The sequence below is a fragment of the Typopeltis vanoorti genome, chromosome 3 (genome assembly GCF_054136105.1).
Source record: "Typopeltis vanoorti isolate ZY-2024b chromosome 3, IOZ_Tvanoo_1.0, whole genome shotgun sequence".
Lineage (NCBI taxonomy): Eukaryota > Metazoa > Arthropoda > Arachnida > Uropygi > Thelyphonidae > Typopeltis > Typopeltis vanoorti.
The window spans coordinates 163,504,461-163,525,703 of record NC_143551.1 but is presented as its reverse complement, the minus strand read 5'-3'; the positions used below and the strand labels follow the sequence as shown (position 1 = coordinate 163,525,703).

General features: G+C 35.6%; 1 protein-coding gene across 1 annotated transcript in view; it reads left to right on the top strand.

Annotated features, from left to right (window-relative positions):
• Positions 1-21,243, top strand: part of Mtr4 (exosome RNA helicase Mtr4) — a 432,027-nt gene that overhangs the window by 213,714 nt on the left and 197,070 nt on the right. The window contains exons 12-14 of the mRNA XM_090390948.1: positions 7,131-7,241; positions 12,314-12,415; positions 18,212-18,337. Coding sequence (XP_090247074.1) covers positions 7,131-7,241; positions 12,314-12,415; positions 18,212-18,337 — 339 coding nt within the window. The remainder of the gene's footprint in view (positions 1-7,130; positions 7,242-12,313; positions 12,416-18,211; positions 18,338-21,243) is intronic.

Genomic DNA, 21,243 nt, shown 5'->3' with positions numbered 1-21,243 from the left:
AAAAATGTGCACAAATTGACATGGAGAAAAGAGGCTAGGAATAAGAAAAGTCTCATTGACTATGTTATTGTTGATAGCGATGTTTTCTCCCTGGTGCAGGACACCAGAGTGTACAGAGGATTTGAAATTGGAACTGATCACTATTTAGTATTGAGCAGGATAAAATTGAATTTCATATTGAAAAGAATAACATGTAAGAAAGTTTTAAAGCGAATAAAAGTTGAGCAGCTCTCGGATGTAACCTGTAGACTAAAATACAGAAATATTATTGAAAAGAAAATGAAAGAGTTTGAGAACAGGAATCAAACCTTGGAGATTCAGTGGCAAACTCTGAAGGAAACATTGATTGATTCTGCCAGAGAGGCATGTGGTGAGGTTGTGTGCAAAGATAAAAAAATCAGAACTCCCTGGTGGACACAGGAAGTTAAAGAGGCAGTGAAGGAAAAGAAGAAAGCATATCAAAAGTTCCTGGCAAATAAGTCAGCTTTTACTCTTACAGAATACAGAAACAAATGTAAGAAAGCTAAACAGTGTGTAAAACTATCTAAACAAAAGTCATGGGAGGACTTTGGCAAGAATATAGAAAATAAATATCAAGAAGGTGGCAAAATATTCTGGAGGTTGTTGAAGAAGCTTAGGAATGGAGGAAAGAGTGCTGTAAAAGGAATTAGAGATGATAAAGGTGAAATGAAAACAGGAGAAAAAGATATCCTTGAAGTATGGAGTAATTACTTTGAAAAACTGCTAAATGAAACAAGCAGTGATGACAGCATAGTGATAAAAAACACTGACCAGGCATACAGTCAGGAAATATCCATACTTGAAGTAGAAAAAGCCATCAAAGGCTTGAAATGTGGAAAGGCAGCAGGAGTAGATGATATTCGACCAGAAATGCTGAAGTATGGTGGTATAAGAGTCTTACAGTGGCTGCACTGCATAGTTCAGAAAGCCTGGACAGAGGGACGAATTCCCGATGATTGGAGTAGAGCTCTCATAGTACCCATATATAAAAAGGGAAATAAAACTGAATGTGAGAATTACAGAGGTATTTCCCTACTGAGTGTTCCTGGCAAGATCTATGCAAGTATACTTGAGAAACGGTTGAGAAGAATTGTGGAAGAAAAGCTTGGTGAAGAACAAGCTGGATTCAGGCCAAATAGAGGCTGTCAGGATCAGATCTTCACTTTACGACAAATAGTCGAGAAAGCATAGGAATATAACAAAGATCTGTATTTAAGTTTTGTCGATTTGGAAAAGGCATATGACAAGGTGCCAAGAGAGAAGCTATTCAATACGCTGCAGTTATATGGTGTCAATGGGGCATTATATCAAGCAATACTTAGTCTTTATTTGAGTTGTGAGTCAGCAGTTAGAATTGAAGGAAGTACAGGAAGATGGTTTAATGTTAAATCTGGTGTGAGACAAGGATGTACATTATCCCCTCTGTTATTCATTATCTATATGGATCACATTATGAAGGAATGTGGTATTAAACGTGATATCAAAATTGGAGATGTTAATGTCAGCTCTTTGCTTTATGCGGATGATGTTATACTTCTAAATAAATCTGCTACAAGTCTGCAAGATTCTCTGACTAAATTGAATAGCTGTTGTAATAGATATGGTATGAAGGTCAGCAATAAAAAGACAAAGACAATGAAAATAGGCAGAATCATTGAAAATGTCAACTGTGTTGTGAATGGAGAACCTGTGGAACAAGTAAAATAAAACATTTCAGCTACTTAGGCACAATTTTTCTGAAGATGGTAAACTAAATATAGAAATAGACAACAGAATCAGCAAAGCTGGTATGGTGGGAAGTCAATTGAATAAATTCATATGGAATAAGAAAGAAATTAGTCGGAACACTAAATTAGCTGTATTCAAGACTGTGTTCAAACCAATTTTAACTTATGGATCTGAGAGCTGGGTCAGAAGTAAAACACTTGACCAAAGACTAGAGACCGCAGATATGAGAGTCCTGAGAAAGATTAGAGGCGTGAACAGATGGCATCAATGGCAATATCATATTAAAAATGAGGATATTAGGAAAGAACTTGACATTGTCAGCATCCAGGAATGCATTAGCAGAGCTAATCTCAGATGGTATGGTCACTTAAATAGAATGGGAGAGGAAAGATTAGCAAAACAAGTGTTCTCTACCAGGTTGGCAGAAAAACGACCCAGAGGAAGACCAAGATATAGGTGGATTGATACAGTACAAAGTGCCTTAGACGATAGAAATATAAGATCTGATAATGTTGGAGTCTTGACAAGTAACAGACTGATTTGGAGGAAAATTGTAGATAGGAAGTTAGTAATGATGTAATTTTTTCATGTAGTACTGTCATATCCTGTACACCCCTTGAGGGTACATGGCAGAAATTTGATGATGATGATGATAAAATATATAATTATCAGTAGCAGGTTTCACCAAATTAGCAGCCATTGGTTGCCTGGATGACTTCTGACTTTCAGCTGAATAGGCTGCATCCTCACTCCTTTAATGACTTTAGCACATAAGGTACTGTTATCAAAAAATTAATATTTCTATTATTTTCATAAAATAACTTTCTTTAATGCCTAATATTCTGTTGGCTTCCCTGTTCAGTTTTTAGTAAAAATAGTTTAAAAATCCTCTTTCTAGGCCATATCAGAATTCTCCTCAGAAAAGCAATGAATATCACTACTGCAATTGCTGTGTGTGAGAAGTTATGGTAGTGTCATAAAACATGCTATTAATATTAGGTTTTGCCTCTTTAATTATTTATTCATTTATGGGATTCTTTCATTCCACTACCTCTTTGAGCACTTATTAGCAACGATTCTTTGGTTCATATGCAGTCTAGGATGAAAGGAACCTTTATAAGGACTTTTCAGTTGAAGGTAGTTAGTTGAGCTCATAGCGGTAGCAGTGTTTTTCATTACACATAGCAGGCAGACTGGTCAGAATAAATTGCACTGAGTTGTATCCTTAATTGCTATTTTGTCCATGATTCCAAGTTACATTATCAACCACTTCTATTAGCCATTTACTAACAGATTGTCTTCCTAGTGATGGCTTTGAAGGCAGTCTCTGCTCAGCTGTGGAATGCCAGTTGACAGTGTTGAGACGGTGCTTGACATACTGAATAATTTTGTTGTCAGTAAAAGCAGGAGCTAATGGATTGCTATTAATTACATAAAGGAGTGCAACACATGATTCACTTACTTTTAAATTTAAGCCTGTAGTTCATAAAATTATTTCTTGGAAACTTGAAAGTGGCAGAATGATAATATTTAACTTAGAACTACATTTAACAGCATGCCAAATGTTGGCCCTAATGATTCATATAACGAGAGTGGTCAATGACTTGCTCAGTACTTCGCTTGTCATTGTCATAACTTATTTCAATAAAACACCTGTTCACAAAGTGAAAAAGAAAACCTGATTCGAGTTTTGAAGATACTGTATAAGCAGGGTGAAATGTTTGAACATTTGCTTCTAACAAGAATGAAAATTTTGAAGGGAAAAAAAAAACTGTAAAGTTATTATAATTAGCATTTACAGTGGATGAAATGGGATGGGGAAGAAGCAAATTTTCTTACATCAATCTATGGTGTGTTAGTGCTGTGGGTGCACTAAGGATTATATAATTTGGAAGCACTACTGTTAAGACCAAACATGGTACTTTCTCAACTCACTTTATGCCTTGAATAAGCAGGGTGATGGCCTTGCACCAGGCTCTGAAAAAATGTTTGCTATATGAACTCTTTGTCAGAAATCTCTGCTACAGTGGGATTCAAACCCACAGCTTGTTAGTTATTCATAATCATGGTCTGCTCACACAAACCAAGCTTTATTCAGAGTGGAAATTAGTTCTTTGCTTTATCGCACTGAAACACAAATCTAATGGACCTAACTTCTTAGGGTATACTAAATTAGTTGCTGTTGTCAAATCCTTTACTTTTCTCATTCTATGCATTCATTTGTTCAGTAAAAGAAAATAAACCATAAATATAGAATATCACCAACTTATCTCTTCTGATATTCTGATATAGAATATCAGAAGATAAGTTGGTGCTTTCAATGTTAACTTCATAACACTCGCTTTGTGGCTTGGGATACAATGATATTGATAAAGCCTTTTGTATCCTTTTTTAAATTCAGAGTTCAATTTAAAAAAGTGTACAGAACACTTTTGTGCAGTTGTTTAATACATATATGCATACATCGACATTTTTTAGAAAGATCTGTTTGTAATTATGTTCAAACATTCCCATCTTTGTTGCAATCAGAACTGATCGATAATGACTTGAAATAATGTCAGCTTCTCGTATTATTATTCATACAGTCATCTATCAGTTTGTATATTTAATAGTATTTTCACCTTTTCAGCAACCTATTCAGTGATCATGATGATACTCAAAATTTATCTGTGTGGATTTTGATCACACTTTATTGGTGCTGCTCTGCTTGCCTTTGTTCATCTGAATTGAGTATTCAATTTCACCACTATTAATCACATTTACTGACAAATTTAAACTAATGAATAGAACTTCAATAATCCATCCTGATTTATAATTAGACCCACACTTTTACCATGCAGATGTTGGAAACCAAATCTGATGGAATAAGGTGACTAATCCTTTAGTGTCCAATGTCTGTACATCACCTGTGTCTTCTTCTTCCTGGGTTGCCTGTTTTGATGGATGAAAAACCCAAGCTTCCAGGAGGGGGGGGGGGAACCTCTATCTTTATATGAGACTAACTCACTATTAAAAACACCCAATAAAATTTCAAGTCATAGGCTGGATTCTAATCCAGGTCCTTTCCAGCCAGAGAGCTAGACTAAACCAACTGTGCTACAAACCCACTACACAACTCACTTCAACCCATAGAATATCAACCACAACTACCCTTAATTCAGACCTCCAAGCCATCCTCCAATGGGACTCAGATAACCTCGTCAACTTCAACGCCAGTAAAACCCAGTTCTGACTTATTTCCCACAAAAAAGAACCATTTTCTCCCTGTATTATTTTTGATAACACTCAAATTCCCAGACAAGATGAAATTTCTTTTCTCGGAATTACCTTGACATCAGGCCTCTCCTGGTATAAACACATCACAACCATTGCATCCTCAGCTTCCAAAAAACTAGGATTTCCCTTTCGCTCAAGATGTTACTTCACCTCACAACAGCTGTTAACCTTATACAAACCACAAATCTGCCTAGCTATTGAATACTGTTCTCACATTTGGAGTGGGGGCTCCTAAAAACTCCCTCAAAATGCTTGACTCAATACAGAGGAGAGCAATTAGACTGATAAATGATCCATCTCTTACCAACTCCCCCTGCCCCAACTTTCGCATAGATGTTTCGTCTCTGCAATTTGTATATTCTATAAATATTTCCATGGAAAATGTTCATCGGAAACAGCATCAATAATTCCCCCCACTCTGAGCCCATTGAAAACGTACAGCTGCTGCCTAACATTCTTTCACAGTACACCTTGAAACCCACAGAACAAGTTTCTTTTCCTCCTCCTCCATCCCTGCTACTGGTACTGTGGAACACTTCCCCCTGATGTATTTCCCAAGGAATACGATATACGGGCTTTTAAATTGAATGTCAATAAGTTTCTCCTTTCCCATCCAACTACCCATATACAGTACTAACGTACTACTGTATATGGGTACAGGTTGACCAGCCAACCTCTCATATATGGGCCCAACATTTAAAAAAAAAAAAAAAAACGATGCTGTGTGGTGACTGATGCTCGGTGATGTGCCACACCAGACCTCACCGTAGTCCTATTGTATGCATTTCTGGAGGCTTCAACTCTCTGAAGATCAGTCTTACTCCACGCACACCATCCATTTATCTCATTGATGGTCTATCCCTTCCCACTTTTTCCATGTACTGTACCTTCTATTACTGTTCTGAGAAGTCCTCCTTCCATCTTTTCAATGTGTCCAAAATATTTTAATTTTCTTTTGTTAATATCCTTAAGGAGCCCTAAAGTTCTACTGATCTTTTCTAACATATATTCATTTGTAAGCCTTTCAGTATATGATATCCTCAACAACCTTCTGTAACACCACATCTCAAAAGCAGCTACAGCTATCCTTATCTTACTTCTTTAGGTTCCAAGCCTCACAAACTTCTTTAGGTTCCAAATCCATAAGTCACTGTTGGAAAAAGAACTGCATCCAAAATCCTCAACTTTCTTCCCATGGAGATAAATCCTTCCTTCCAGATTTTAGACAAGTCTCTGACTGTTGTTTTAGACATTACTGATCTTCTGATGTCTTTTGAATAGCAATTCTTCAATATAATAATGGATCCCAGGTACTTAAACTGAGCCATAAAGGCTCACTTTAATAATGCATTTCTAAAATTGTTTTCTGTAGTTTTCCTCTAAGTGCTCTTAAAAATTGGGGTGAAAAAGTCAGGTTTTGATTCCTCCTGTATTAAGCACATTTATTGATTCTTTGTGTCTCTTTGATAGTTGTAAGATGCAATATTAACCTTCTCCTTAGGATTGTCACAATCTCCTAGTTATTAGCAGTAATGTAGCATAAGATCAAATTTCATGTTTATGTCCTAAAAATTGATTTCATTAACTTTTTTGTAAACATCCCAACTTTCCTCAAAACCCACCTGGTCCAAACATGCTGTATTCATATGGAATGGATTAACAGATAACTAGTACTACTGTTGCAAAAATGCACCACATATTTAGACAAAAATACAAATTAATTTTCTGTTTTATGCTTTTTGGTTACTTTTAAATCCTCTTAATTTCGGATTTATGCTGTTGATGTCCTGTGAAGATAGAAGGAAAATATAGTTTTAAATGTTTGTTAATTGAAATGTATCTGGTAATCTCAGATAATACAGTTTCATTAACAATCTCAACAACCAACAATGCAAACATATGTTTGCATTGTTGATACTTTCATCTTATATACTTGTGCTTTATAAAGTTCCAAATTTTTCATATTAAACATGCCTGCAATATCATAAGGAAAAGTTTTTATGAATAAAAATATTTTTTCTAAATAATCATAGCTTATTTTTGGTCTTAAAATGCTACGAAAATCATTTCTTCAGTGCAGTCACCGATTTATTCTCCCCGTACAGGTAGAACATGTATTGCCATTACTCAAGCGTGGTATAGGTATCCATCATTCAGGTCTTCTCCCTATCCTGAAAGAAACTATTGAAATCCTATTTGCTGAAGGGTTAATAAAAGTAAGTTTCATTTCTTCTGATATATTGGTATGCCTATACCATTTATCATTTATATCAATTAAGGAGAATTATATCTCTCCATTTAATTTCTGGTATTGAGACCACTTGTTTCTAAACATAAAACAGGTTTATTAAAATAAACATAAAATTCACTCTCAAACTGGAAGATCATAGAAAATTACTGTTCCTTGACATCCTTGAAGTATCTGAGGATGAAAAAAGATTGCTCTTTTCAGTATACAGAAAACCAGTGAATAGAAGATTTTACGTTTCTTCTGTAGTGTAAACCACAATTGCTGGATCAGCTGCAGTTGTGGTTTATGTTATATATAGGCGAGACTGGAAAGGTATGCTGATCAGAACACCTCAAGGATGAACAAAAGAAGACACAAAATCAGGACTGACAGTGCATACAACTGAAACAAAATATCAAGTGGTGTGACAACAAAGAAAATGTCCTACATAGATTCTCAAGAATTGTCTGAAATGATGAAACATCCTGTGCAGTGCAACAAAACATAAGGGATGATTTTACATAGTTTGTTCTTCAATAATTCATCACAACACTCATATCTCCCAGTAGTATACAGCAATCCATGAATGAGCAGCCAGCATAATGAATGAATGCTTTCTATTATTATCCTGATGAAGTGAAACAAGAATTTCACAAAACTAGTCGAGAAAATAATAAAAATAATTTTTTATTCTATGTGATAATTTTATTTTTGTGGAAATACTGGAAAACATTCTTAAGATGCATAGCCTCTTTCGACGAGTCCTTGACTTCCTGGAGGTCTCAGATAATAATAATATGATGATGATAATTTAAACCACTGATATAGTCTGCAATAGCCTGAATAGCTATAGTGTAGATATTGTATGTATTTTATGTGTACATTAAGGTGGATATTGGCAGTTCTTTCAGTTTTGCCAAACTGTGCATTTTATGTGGAAAGTGATGTCCAGTTTGTTTTCTTCTTAACTTGACTTGTTTTGTCATGCAGATTTCTCCTGAGTGACCAGTCTGTCCAATGTAATGAATAGCACATTTACAAATTTCCAGCTTTTTGTAGGATTTGATGTGACATTTTGAGTGGATGATCTAGAAATGTGGCAACTCTGTCGGAATTGTAGGTGACTATTTTTCTCCTAAGCTTTAAAATCATCACGTGTTCTATTTACCACTCAGTTTTCCTGCTATATGAAGGTTATCTGGGTGATTGATGAAGAATTTGTTTAGTTTTCCTGTTCATAAAATCATTTTGTGGTAGGATTATGCTAAAGAGCTCTAGTTGTTAATTTCTCTTCTCTTCATCTCTCGATCTTACACACCAAGAACTAGAACTTCTTGTGTAATGCAAATTTAAAAAAAAAAAAAAAAGTTAGCAGTCTTCAGAGATGCTTGAAATGCGATAACAATCAAGACTAATATGTGCAACTCAGTGAATAGATTAGTGATGTGTAGCATTTTGATTAATATAAAAAGGTGTCCCCTGAAAAATCAAACATCCATCCCTATTAAATTTAGGATTTATAAACAAACATAAATTATAAAGTTATTGCTTGTGAGAAATCTGCATGGCAGAACATGTCATGGATGTCAAAAAGAAAAATCTAAGTCTAGATTCATATCATATGCAACTGAAGAGTATCCAGTACTTTGGCAAGTACTTGATTACTATATGTAATTACTGTAGGTAATGCGTTGCCTACAGTAATTACATCAGAAAGTCCAAGAAGGCATTTGAAATGTAACACATCCTTAACCTTGTCTAGTCTTCTTTTATTAACTGATGCAGAATTAGGATTTTATGGACATTACAGAGTCCATCTTAATAGTATTGCATACAGATGATATAGTGTACTTGGCAATATTTGATATGTTAATTTATCAGACATTTTCATTATTTGTATGGTGTCAGTTTTCTTTAATAACATCATAGTTTTGTACTTTTCCTGACTTCTGTGCCATAAAAATTGCAAAACTAGTAGAGCAGTAGACACAGAATTTCTTTTCTTTTATATTTTGTTTATTCTGGAACACCTCCCAAATTATTCATTTTCTTTTTTGTTTTGCAAAATCTTTACCTTTGTATTTTGAGAATTTAAGTGGATCTTCTGCAGCTGAACTGTTATTGTATAATATAACATAAGAGAAAGGCAAGCAATTAGTTTCTCTCTCCAGACACTATGATTTCCTGAAGTTCAAAGAAAAAAAGCTCAACACTAAAATCCACAAGTAATGAACACTCCTCTAATTTGTTGTGTGAAACTTAAGAAACATGCTTATTTCATGGAATTTCTGTTGTTACTTATCTATAATGATTAAGTTATGTAATATTCCTGCTTCCCTCCCTTTCTGTTTGACTTTTGTCTTAATTCAGTTATGCTACATTGGATGGTAAACCTTTATAAAGTGTGTATTTACTCTGTAAGTGTAAGTCAGACACAGTGTAATAATATTGTGTTTGACTTGCAAAATAACTATTTTGAGGAGCATACATCAGATCGCTTAGTTTTGTTAATAGCGTCCATGCTAGCCTCCATTTTAAATATCAAATAGCAATAAACTCACTAATTCACTAATAGAAATAAAATAAAATCTAGGTTACCTTAGAAGGAATAGTAAAAATACATGTTTCTAAGGACATATGTTCTTTGAAACATGTATTGTTCATGATCAGGTTGAATAATCTATGTAAATTACAGACTTAAATGTACATTTAAAATGAAACATAATTGTCTGATAAAATGGTGCAAGTAATCAAGGTAGAAGCATACTAAGGGAACTGCGTACTAAAAGAAATAAGTAACACAGCGATTAAAGACATACTATTAATGAACACTTTTTCTCCTAAAGAAAGGAGAAATGAGGAAATTCAGAGGTCAGCTCATAAACCTTATGAATATGGGATTTAAAAACAGATGAAATATAAAGCTATTGGCACAGGCTACTAATGGAAAAACATTACACTTAGGCATTTTGCCTTTTCGTGGACTTTTCTAGACATTGAACTTGTGATAAACACTTCACTGCATCCTGATGGTCTTATGCTCCCCATTTCCTTACCCGGAGTCCTCAGTGCATTAGAATGGAGTGACAAAGAGATTAATATTAATTTATGATATGCTGATATTGATAATATTGTAGCAATAACAAACAATAAAAGAGAACCTAACCGAATGAATTAAACATAGTATTAAATAAAGTAAGATTATATGTAAAGAATGAAAAGACTAAAATACTGACAGATATTAAAATAAACTAGATAACAGTCATTCTATCAAGTAGTTTGTTTTATAAAGTTGTCTGAAGCAAAAGTGTTGTCTGTATCCCTTGAAATGGAGGAAATTGAGTATCGTGCGGTTATAATATTCTTTATAAAACACCAAAAGAAATTTATTCAGAGTTCATAAAAGTTTATTGGCACTCTGCTCCTTCGTTTTCAACAATTAAGAAATGGGCTGCTGAGTTTAAATGTGCCCGTACCAGCCTTGGAGATGATCCACGTGAAGGACATCCAAAAAGTGTAACAACACCAGAAATCATTGATCAAGTGCACGATATGGTATTGGAATACTGGTGAGTCAAAGTGTGTGAAATTTCTGAGACTATAGGCATTTCAAAAGAATGTGTAGGATATATTTTGGATGAAGAATTGCATATGAAAAAGCTTTGTGCAAGATGGGTGCCATGTTTGCTCACAGCAAATCAAAAACACACTCGCATGAAAATCTCTGAACAGTGCTTAGAGCATTTTAATAAGAATAAAACTGATTTGTGCATCGATTTATTACTATGGATGAGACTTGTGTTCACCATTACCCACTTGAAACCAAACAGCAGTCAAAACAGTGAACAGAAGTTGGTTGTTCAGCGGCGGCAAAGAAGACAAAAGTCGGTTCCATCAGCGGGAAAGGTCATGGCATCGCTGTTTTGGGATGCTAAAAGCATTTTGTTTATTAATTATCTTGAAAAGGGTAAAACAATAACTGGGGAATATTATTCCGATCTTTTAACCAGACTAGACAAAAAAATTTGTGAAAATAGACCTGATTTGCAGAAGAAAAAATCATCTTTCATCAGGAAAATGCACCTGCCCGCAAAGGTGTTTTGGCAATGGGAAAATTAAGGGATCTGCACTATGAATTGTTGGATCTGGGGAACAGGGTGGATGTTCCACCCTATTCCCCAGATTTGGCTCCCTCTGACTTCTGTCTCTTGCCAAAACTAAAACTCTTCCTCGCTGGACAGCATTTATCTTCGAATCAAGAGGTGGTGGTAGCTGTAGAGTGGTATTTTTCAGATCTTACTGAGAACCACTACAGGGACGGGATAATGATACTGCAGCATCACTGGAATAAATGTTTTAGTCTTAAGGGAGATTATGTTGAAAAATGCAAAATAATTTTGAATTTACAAGTTCGTTTTTTCATTGTTAGGCCGAGAACTTTTCAGACCACCCTCGTTTGAAGAAATAAAAAGGAGAATTCAGCTAGGCCAGTTGGTTTTTGGCAAATTGAAAATATTCCTGTGCATTCAGCTAAAACCAGAAAATACCTAACTTTTCAGCCAGTTCATCATCTCAATTATAACATATGGATCAGAAACATGACCAATAATCACACAAATACTGTTTGACAAAATGAGGAAAACTGAGCACAGAATGGAGAGAGCTATGCTAAACATCAAACTGAAAGACAAAATAAGTAATGAAGATGTAAGAAAAGGAACAAAAGTGTTGGGTATAGGGAAAGAGATTTTAAATGGACATGGGCCGGACATATTGCTTAAATGAAATGCAGTAGATGGACAAAGACAGAGACATCTCTCATTCTCTAGAAGTGTGTGTGTCTGTTTGTTTGGTATCATGCTTTCTTAGTTTTTTTTTTTTTTTTAATGAAAAGTGTTTATATCTTGTGTTGATACCCAACAAGTAATGTAATTAAATACACAGTTTTATTCACAGTATGCTTCACATACATATAAAAAAAAAAGTGGAAATTTGAATAATTTAGTAAAAAAATGTTTTTAATATCTGAAAGAAATCTTTTTTTTTTTTTCATTTTAGGCTTTGTTTGCTACAGAGACATTTGCTATGGGTCTTAATATGCCAGCAAGGACAGTGCTTTTTACCAATGCACGCAAATTTGATGGCAAGGACTTTAGATGGGTATATCTCTCTCTCTCTCTCTCTCTCTCTCTCTCTCTCTGTGTGTGTGTGTGTGTGTGTAAAATAAGTAGATAAATTTAATGAAGTTTGACTTTTTTCACTCATGAAGTAAACTTATAACACATTAATACCATGGATGGGCTAAGGAGTTTTCTATTTTATTTTACATACTTTCTTGTATTTTTATTTATTTTTATTTTTTGTATAATCCAGAAACACTTCTCAAGAGACAGATATGGATCTTTTTCAAGAACAGATGTGCTAATCATTTGGACAAGCAGTTTTGTTTTCATTTATATGCAACATCTACTACTAGAAAGGGTGGGGGGTTGAATGAAAGAAACTGAAATGCATTTGGAATTCTCCCTTGCACTGTCATTCATGTAGTTAACTCTTTTTTGTAGTATTTAAAATGTAATTCATTTTATGATGAATTACTTGAAATATGGAAAGACAGTAGGAGTAGATGATGTTCAACCAGAAATGCTGAAGTATGGTGGTATAAAAGTGTCTTACAGTGACTGCACTGCATAGTTCAGAAAGCCTGGACAGAGGGACGAATTCCCGATGATTGGAGTAGAGCTCTAATAGTACTCATATATAAAAAGGGAAATAAAACTGAATGTGAGAATTACAGAGGTATTTCTCTACTGAGTGTTCCTGGCAAGATCTATGAAAGTATACTTGAGAATTGGCTGAGAAGAATTGTGGAAGGAAAGCTTGGTGAAGAACAAGCTGGATTCCAGCCAAATAGAAGCTGTCATGATCAGATCTTCACTTTACGACAAATAGTTGAGAAAGCATGGGAATATAACAAAGATCTGTATTTAAGTTTTGTCGATTTGGAAAAGGCATATGACGAGATGCCAAGAGAGAAGCTATTCAATACGCTACAGCTATATGGTGTCAATGGGGCATTATATCAAGCAATACTTTACATTTTTTGTAAAGTTATACTGTTACAATTTTTGATTCATTTTATTCTTATTTCATTAAGCAAAAAATGTATTTTCTCCATTTCTTATTCTGCTTCCTACAAAACACATACCACTCAAATTTGTAATATATACATTTGTAGGATGTTTCAAAAAGATGTACGCAACTTTGCAGGAGAACCAAGAATAACTTGGAAGATGTAAAAAATCTGAATGAGTGTCATAATGTAGTGAAACACATCAGTTTTTGGTCACGTGACTTTATTACCGGGGTGCTTAAGGGTCAAAGCTGTATAACTGAGAGGAGACCTCCACATAGCCTCTAAAGGAATGTGGAGAACCAACCAGGGCTTCTCACCTAATGTCCAATCCTCACCTTCTCGTGGTGCACCCTGTTAGGTATCTACCTGGATACTGAACGAAAGAGGATGGGCTGGCAATTTGGGATTTAGCCGACCAAATTGTATTCATATTGGCTTAAACCAAAAGATAGAAATGATGGTACAAGATGACAGAATTTCATGCTGACTGGGGTGTCACCAGGGAATCAGGGCGAACAGTGAAAAGTCAGCTACTGGAATAAATCTGAGAGCACACCCCAAATCAACATCATCATAGTTAAAGATCAGTACTATCAACATAAGAAGCCTGACTGGCAAAGAAATGGAGCTAGCTGAGGAATTAGATAAGTACCAGATCGACATAATAGGGGTGACTGAAACAAAAAAGACAAAAACTGGTGAGATCTTTCTGAGCAATAAATACAAATGGTTATATTCAGGCAATGACAATCAAGGAAAAGAAGGAGTAGCCATAGTATTCAACACTAAATACAAGGCTAATCTTTTTGAATGGCAGGCAATTTCAAGTAGAGTGATGTGGGCAAATATCAGAATGGATGACTGAACAATGATAATTATTTGTGCCTATGGTCCCACAGAAGGCTCTGCTAAGGTAGAAGTGGAGGAATTTTTTGTGACTTTAGAAAAAGCAACTGACAGAATGAAAAATGAAAAGTTGGTCCTTGTTGGGGATCTAAATAGCAGAGTAGGAAATGATTGTCAGGCATACAAAAATATTTTGGGAAAATTTGGAGAAAAGAGCAAAGCTAATAATAATGGCAAATACTTGTTGGATTTCTGCTCAGGACACGGACTGGTTATTACTAACACCATGTTCCAACATAAAAATATGCACAAATTCACATAGAGAGAAGAGGCAAGGAATTAAGAAAAGTCTCATTGACTATGTTATTGTTGATAGTGATGTTTTTTCCCTGGTGCAGGACACCAGAGTGTACAGAGGATTTGAAATTGGAAGTGATCACCATTTAGTCTTACGCAGGATGAAATTGAATTTCATATTAAAAAGAAGAACATGTAAGAAAGTTTTAAAATGAATAAAAGTTGAGCAGCTCTCAGATGTGAACTGTAGCCTAAAATAGACAAACATTATTCAAGAAAAAATGAGAGAATTTGAGAACAGGAATCAAACCTTGGAGCATTGGCAAGCTCTGAAGAAAACATTGATTGATTCAACCAGAGAGGCATGTGGTGAGGTTGTATGCAAGGATAGAAAAATTAGAACTCCCTGGTGGACACAGGAAGTTAAAGAGGCAATGAAGAAAAAAAGGAAGCATATCAAAGGTTCCTGGCAAATAAGTCAGCTTTTCCTCTTAGAGAATACAGAGACAAATGTAAGAAAGTGAAACACTGTGTAAAATTAGCTAAACAAAAGTCATGGGAGGACTTTGGCAAGAATATAGAAAATAAATATCAAGAAAGTGGCAAGATATTCTGGAGGTTGTTGAAGAAGCTCAGAAATGGAGGAAAGAGTGCTGTAAAAGGAATTATAAATGATAAAGGTGATATGAAAACTGGAGAAAAAGATATCCTTGAAGGATGGAGTAATTACTTTGAAAAATTGCTAAATGAAACTAGCAGTGATGACAACACAGTGATAAAAAAACACTGGCCAGTCATGCAATCAGGAATACAGATCCATGCTTGAAGTAGAAAAAGCTATCTAAAATCTGAAATGCAGAAAGGCTGCTGGATTAGATGATATTAGACCAGAAATGCTCAAGTATGGAGTATAGAAGTTTTCCAGTGGCTACAGTGCATAGTTCAGAGGACCTGGACAGAAGGTCGAATTCCGGATGATTGGAGTAGAGCTCTCATAGTACCCATATATAAAAAGGGAAATAAAACTGATTGTGAGAATTACAGCGGTATTTCTGTACTGAGTGTTCCTGGTAAGATTTATGCCAGTATACTTGAAAAATGGTTTGAGTAGCTTGGTGAGGAACAAGCTGGATTCAGGCCAAATAGAAGCTGTCAGGATCAGATATTCACTTTACGACAAATAGTGGAGAAATCATGGGAATATAACAAAGATCTGTATTTAAGTTTTGTATATCTGGAAAAGGATATGAAGTGCCAAGAGAGAGAAACTATTCGAAACGCTACAGTTATATGGTGTCAATGGGGCCTTATATCACGCAATACTTATTCTTTATTTGAGTTTTAAGTCAGCAGTTAGAATTAAAGGAAGTACAGGAAGATGGTTTAATGTTAAATCTGGTGTTAGACAAGGATCTACATTATCCCCTCTGTTAATTATTATCTATATGGATTACATTATGAAGGAAAGTGGTATTAAACCTAATATCAAAATTGGAGATGTTAATGTCAGCTACCTTGCTTTATGCAGATGATGTTATACTTCTAAATAAATCCGCTACAAGTCTGTAAGATTTCATTACTAAATTGAATAACTGTTGTGATAGATATGGTATGAAGGTCAGCAGTAACATGACAAAGATATTGAAAATAGGCAGAAGCATTGAAAATATCAGCTGCATTGTGAATGGAGAACCTATAGAACAAGTAAAATATTTCAGCTACTTAGGCATGATTTTTAGTGAAGATGGTAATTTAAATATAGAAATAGACAACAGAATCAACAAAGCTGGTATGGTAGGAAATCAACTGAATAAATTTATATGGAATAAGAGAGAAATTAGTCAAAACACTAAATTAGCTATATACAAGACAGTGTTCAAACCAATTTTAACTTATGGATCTGAGAGCTGGGTCAGAAGTAAAACACTTGACCAAAGACTAGAGACCACAGATATGAGAATCCTGAGAAAGATTAAGGGTGTGAACATATGGCAATATCATATTAAAAATGATGATATTAGGAAAGAACTTGACATTGTCAGCATCCAGGAATGTGTTAGCAGAGCTAATCTCAGGTGGTATGGTCACTTAAACAGAATGGGCAAGGAAAGATTAGCCAAACAAGTGTTCTCTGCTAGGTTGGCAGTAAAAATACCCAAAGGAAAACCAAGATATAGGTAGATTGATATGGTAAAAAGTTCCTTAGAAGATAGATATATAAATATAAGACCTGACAATATTGTAGCTTTGACAGGTAACAGATTGATTTGGCAAAAAATTGTAGGTAGGAAGTTAGTAATGATGTAAATTTTTCGTGTAGTACTATCATATCCTGTACATCCCTTGAGGGTAAATGTCAGGAATTTGATGATGACTTAATTACCAAATGACGATGCCAGATGGCGTGATACCTTATACCATTTGAAAATGGCAACTTTTGATGGTGCAGTGTGAGCTTGTTTTGGTGTGAGAAAAAAGAAGTCTTAATACAAGTTCAGAAGAATTTCCATGCACAATATAACAAAGAACCTCCTAGTGAGTGCATGATCTACATGTGGCACAGGAATTTTGTGGAAACAGGCTGTTCTGTTCGTCATCCAAGGTCAACAGGAAGGCCAGTGCTGCCGATGCTGTTGTGGAAGAAGTTCGGGAAAGTTTCTAGAGAAGCCGTGGAAAGTTAATCAGATGAGCTTCTCATCAAACTTGAATTCCACTTGTGACTGTGTGGCATATTTTTTATGACGACATCTACGTTTAAGGCTTTACAAATTTACCCTTATACAACATTTGAAGAAAGATGATAAGAAGATACACCAGGATTTCTGTATGGAAATGATCAGTAAGATGGAACAAAATGAGGACTTTTTGGACACGATTGGTTTCAGTGATGAGTGCACTTTTCATGTAAGTGGACAAGTAAACATTCAACTGCAGAATTTGAAAGACTAGAGACTACAGATATGAGAATCCTGAGAAAGATTAAGGGTGTGATTAAGCGGAAGCGAAAATCCACACTCCATTATAGAACATGTTTGCGGCACCCCAAAGGCTAATGCTTTTGGCACCATAAGCAAGAAGAAAGTGTATGGACCCTTCTTTTTTTCGGAGTCTTCTGTTACTTGTGGTGTATATCTGAACATGCTACTTGGGTACTGAATACCACAATTAGATGGAGCTCCTCCTCCTTACCTGACAGATGGAAGGTTGTATCTCGACAGCCGTTTTACAGGTTTGGTAGAGCTGTGACTGTAGCATTGCCACCACATTCTTCTGACCTTATACCATTAGATTTTTTTTCTTGTGGACTTTTGCAAAAGCTCAAGTGCTTGTACTACCACTACCAGCCAACTTGGATGAGCTGCATTCCAGAGTTACTACTGCTATTGCTGAAGTTAAGCCAGATATGCTTTGCTGCATGTGGCAGGAAATTGAGTACAGATGTGATATCTGCAGAATTACTGGAGGCAGTCATATCGAACTTTAACTGTCTTTGTTAAAACCCTTCAAGTGTTATGCTACATTTGCACGGTAATAAAAATTGTTCATCTATTGCTATTTAACTTCTGTTGGCATTCAAAGTCGTGTACCCCCTTTTGAAACACCCTGTATAATACAAAACAAAAGTTAATTCATTTTCATCGTATGTCCCACTTCAAAATATTTTCAACTAAAACTAGGTAACATCGGGAGAATATATTCAGATGAGTGGTCGAGCTGGTAGGAGAGGACTTGATGAACAGGGAATTGTAATTCTGATGGTAGATGAGAAAATGAGTCCATCAGTGGGAAAGGATTTAGTAAAGGTAAGTGAATACAATCATTATATCTAACAGATAAGCTTAGGTGTGGATGGTTATTCATGACTTATTTTTCACGGTATTAACAACACCACGCACTTTTATCACAAAGATGTTTTATTAACGCTTATATTTCGCTGATTTTCAACTCAGCATCATCGGAGCACAACACACTTGTACACGCGACAGTGAGTGAGTGAAACAATATAATTGCAAAAGACAAAAGATCTAAAGTCCTATTTTTGGTGCCCTCTAACGGGGAAAAAAAAAAAAAAAAACACAGCTATGCAGGAATTTTTCTTAGGATAGCTGTTTCCCAAATTTTTGGCAAATTAATGCAACCATATTTGTTAAGGTTGGGAGAATTCTTCAAAGCCATTGCTGACTCAAAAAATAATCTTTCAGATCTATAATGACTCCTAAATAGCACATTCGTTTTCCTCCATCTAATCCTGTGTGAAGGAGTGTCCAAAGCGTGGTCTGCCAGTCCCGACTTGCCATAGTAATAGTAGCGAATGTATTTTTTTAGTTGTCAAGCTGGCAACTCTGAGCGGATCAGAGTTGCCAGCTTGACATGAGGTTTGAAAGTGGTGAGAAGGCCATGTTTCAACAATACTTTGGCTATCTTTTCCAATGTACCTCTGATATAGGGAATAGAAACGGTCATGTTGTATTCTTGTGTATTAGGGGAGGGCAGAGTAATGGGCCTATGTAGTATTTTATCTATTTTGTAAGGATTGTAGCCGTTGGCTAAGAATGTATGGCGCAGATATTGGAGCATATATAAGAACGTATGGTGCAGATGTTTGCGGCACCCCTGAGGCTAATGCTTTTGGCACCATAAGCAAGAAGAAAGTGTATGGACCCTTCTTTTTTTTTTGGAGTCTACTGTTACTTGTGGTGTATATCCGAATATGCTACTTGGGTACCTAATACCACAATTAGATGGCGATGACGACAATAAATGCTTACATTTCCAGCAAGATGGAGCTCGTTACCTGACAGATGCAAGGTTGTATCTTGACAGCCGTTTTACAGGTTTGGTAAAGCGGCTGTCATTAACATTAACAGAAATATGCAAGATCTCCTATGTGACAGTTCCACATATCAAATTATACATTGAGACCCTACGATGTCTCAAAAGAAAAAAGTCCGAAAATTACTGAAAAAAGTGACATCATGGCCCAAAGAAATCATCAGGAAAAAAACAATTCACGTTAAACCACCCTGTATTTAATTTTGTGGATTACCAAAAATCCACAAAACTAATATCCCCCTATGCCCCATAGTCGATAGCATAGATAGTCCCACATATAAACTGGCCCGGCATTTAGCCAAGTCGCTTGCCCCCCCCCATTACTGTCAACTCCTCTACTTTTGTAAAAAAATTCAGTCCATTTCAAAACACTGGTTAAAAATCTAATCCTAAAAGATTCAGACATAATGGTTAGTTTCGATGTCACCACCTTATTTACCAATGTACTACTTATAGACACTCTTGATTTAATCAAGTCTAAATTTCTCCCTGATATTTTTGAATTATTTCAATTTACCATGAATGCAGGTTACTTTACATGGGGGGGGGGGAATTCTACAAACAGATTAATGGTACTGCTATGGGTTCCCCCTCTCTCCCCCGTTAGCAAATTTTTACATGGAACACTTTGAAAACAAAGTGCTTACCACGGCTACATACAAGCCACAAGTGTGGTTATGCTATGCAGATAATGTGTTTGCCATCTGGCCCCATTGACAAGACATTTTGAATACTTTTGTCACCTACCTAAACAGCCAACCCCAAAATCCACTTCACAGTAGAAAAAGAATCAAATAACTGTTTACTATTTCTTGACACATTAGTCACCCGCCTTTCAGATGGATCACTATCTTTTTCTATTTACAGAAAGCTTAAACACACACACAGGAAGATACCTACATAAACAATCACATCATCAATCATCATCCAGTCCAACAGTACACCATTTTAAAAACACTTACACACAGAGCCAGAGCCATTTGTTCTAACGATACAGCTCTGACCACAGAACTCCAATATCTGCGCCATATGTTCTTAGCCAACGGCTACAATCCCTACAAAATAGATTAAATACTACATAGTCCCATTACTCTGCCCTCCCCTAATACACAAGAATACAACATGACTGTTTCTATTCCCTATATCAGAGGTACATTGGAAAAGATAGCCAAAGTATTGCTGAAACATGGCCTACTCGCCACTTTCAAACTTCGTGTCAAGCTGGCAACTCTGATCCGCTTGCCTAAGGATAAACTTCACCCTTTAGCACACTCAGGAGTGTATGAAGTTCTTTGCGACTGTGACTTGGCCTATTATGGGCAAACAGGAAGATCAGTGAACATCCACCTGGAAGAACATGACGGATACATTCGCTTCTATTACTATGGCAAGTCGGGACTGGCAGACCACACTTTTTTGAGTCAGCAATGGCTTTGAAGAATTCTCCCAACCTTAACAAATATGGTTGCATTAATTTGGCAAAAATTTGGGAAACAGTTATCATAAGAAAAACTCCTGCATAGCTGTTTTTTTTTTTTTTTTCATTAGAGGGCGCTAAAAATAGGACTTTAGATCTTTTGTAATTATATTGTTTCACTCACTCACTGTTGTTTGTTCAGTTGTGTTGTGCTCTGATGATGCTGAGTTGAAAATCAGCGAAATATAAGGCATATATATTCGAAGTATAATAAAACATCTTTGTGATAAAAGTGCGTGGTGTTAATACTGTGAAGAATAAGTCATGAACAATCATTATATAATGTTAATGCACACAATTAAATGCTATCTATAGGTCATCTTTTAAAAAAATTGGAAAATAAAATTCAGTTTTTGTAAATAATGCAATCTGTTTTATGTATTTTGCAAAATGTATCAT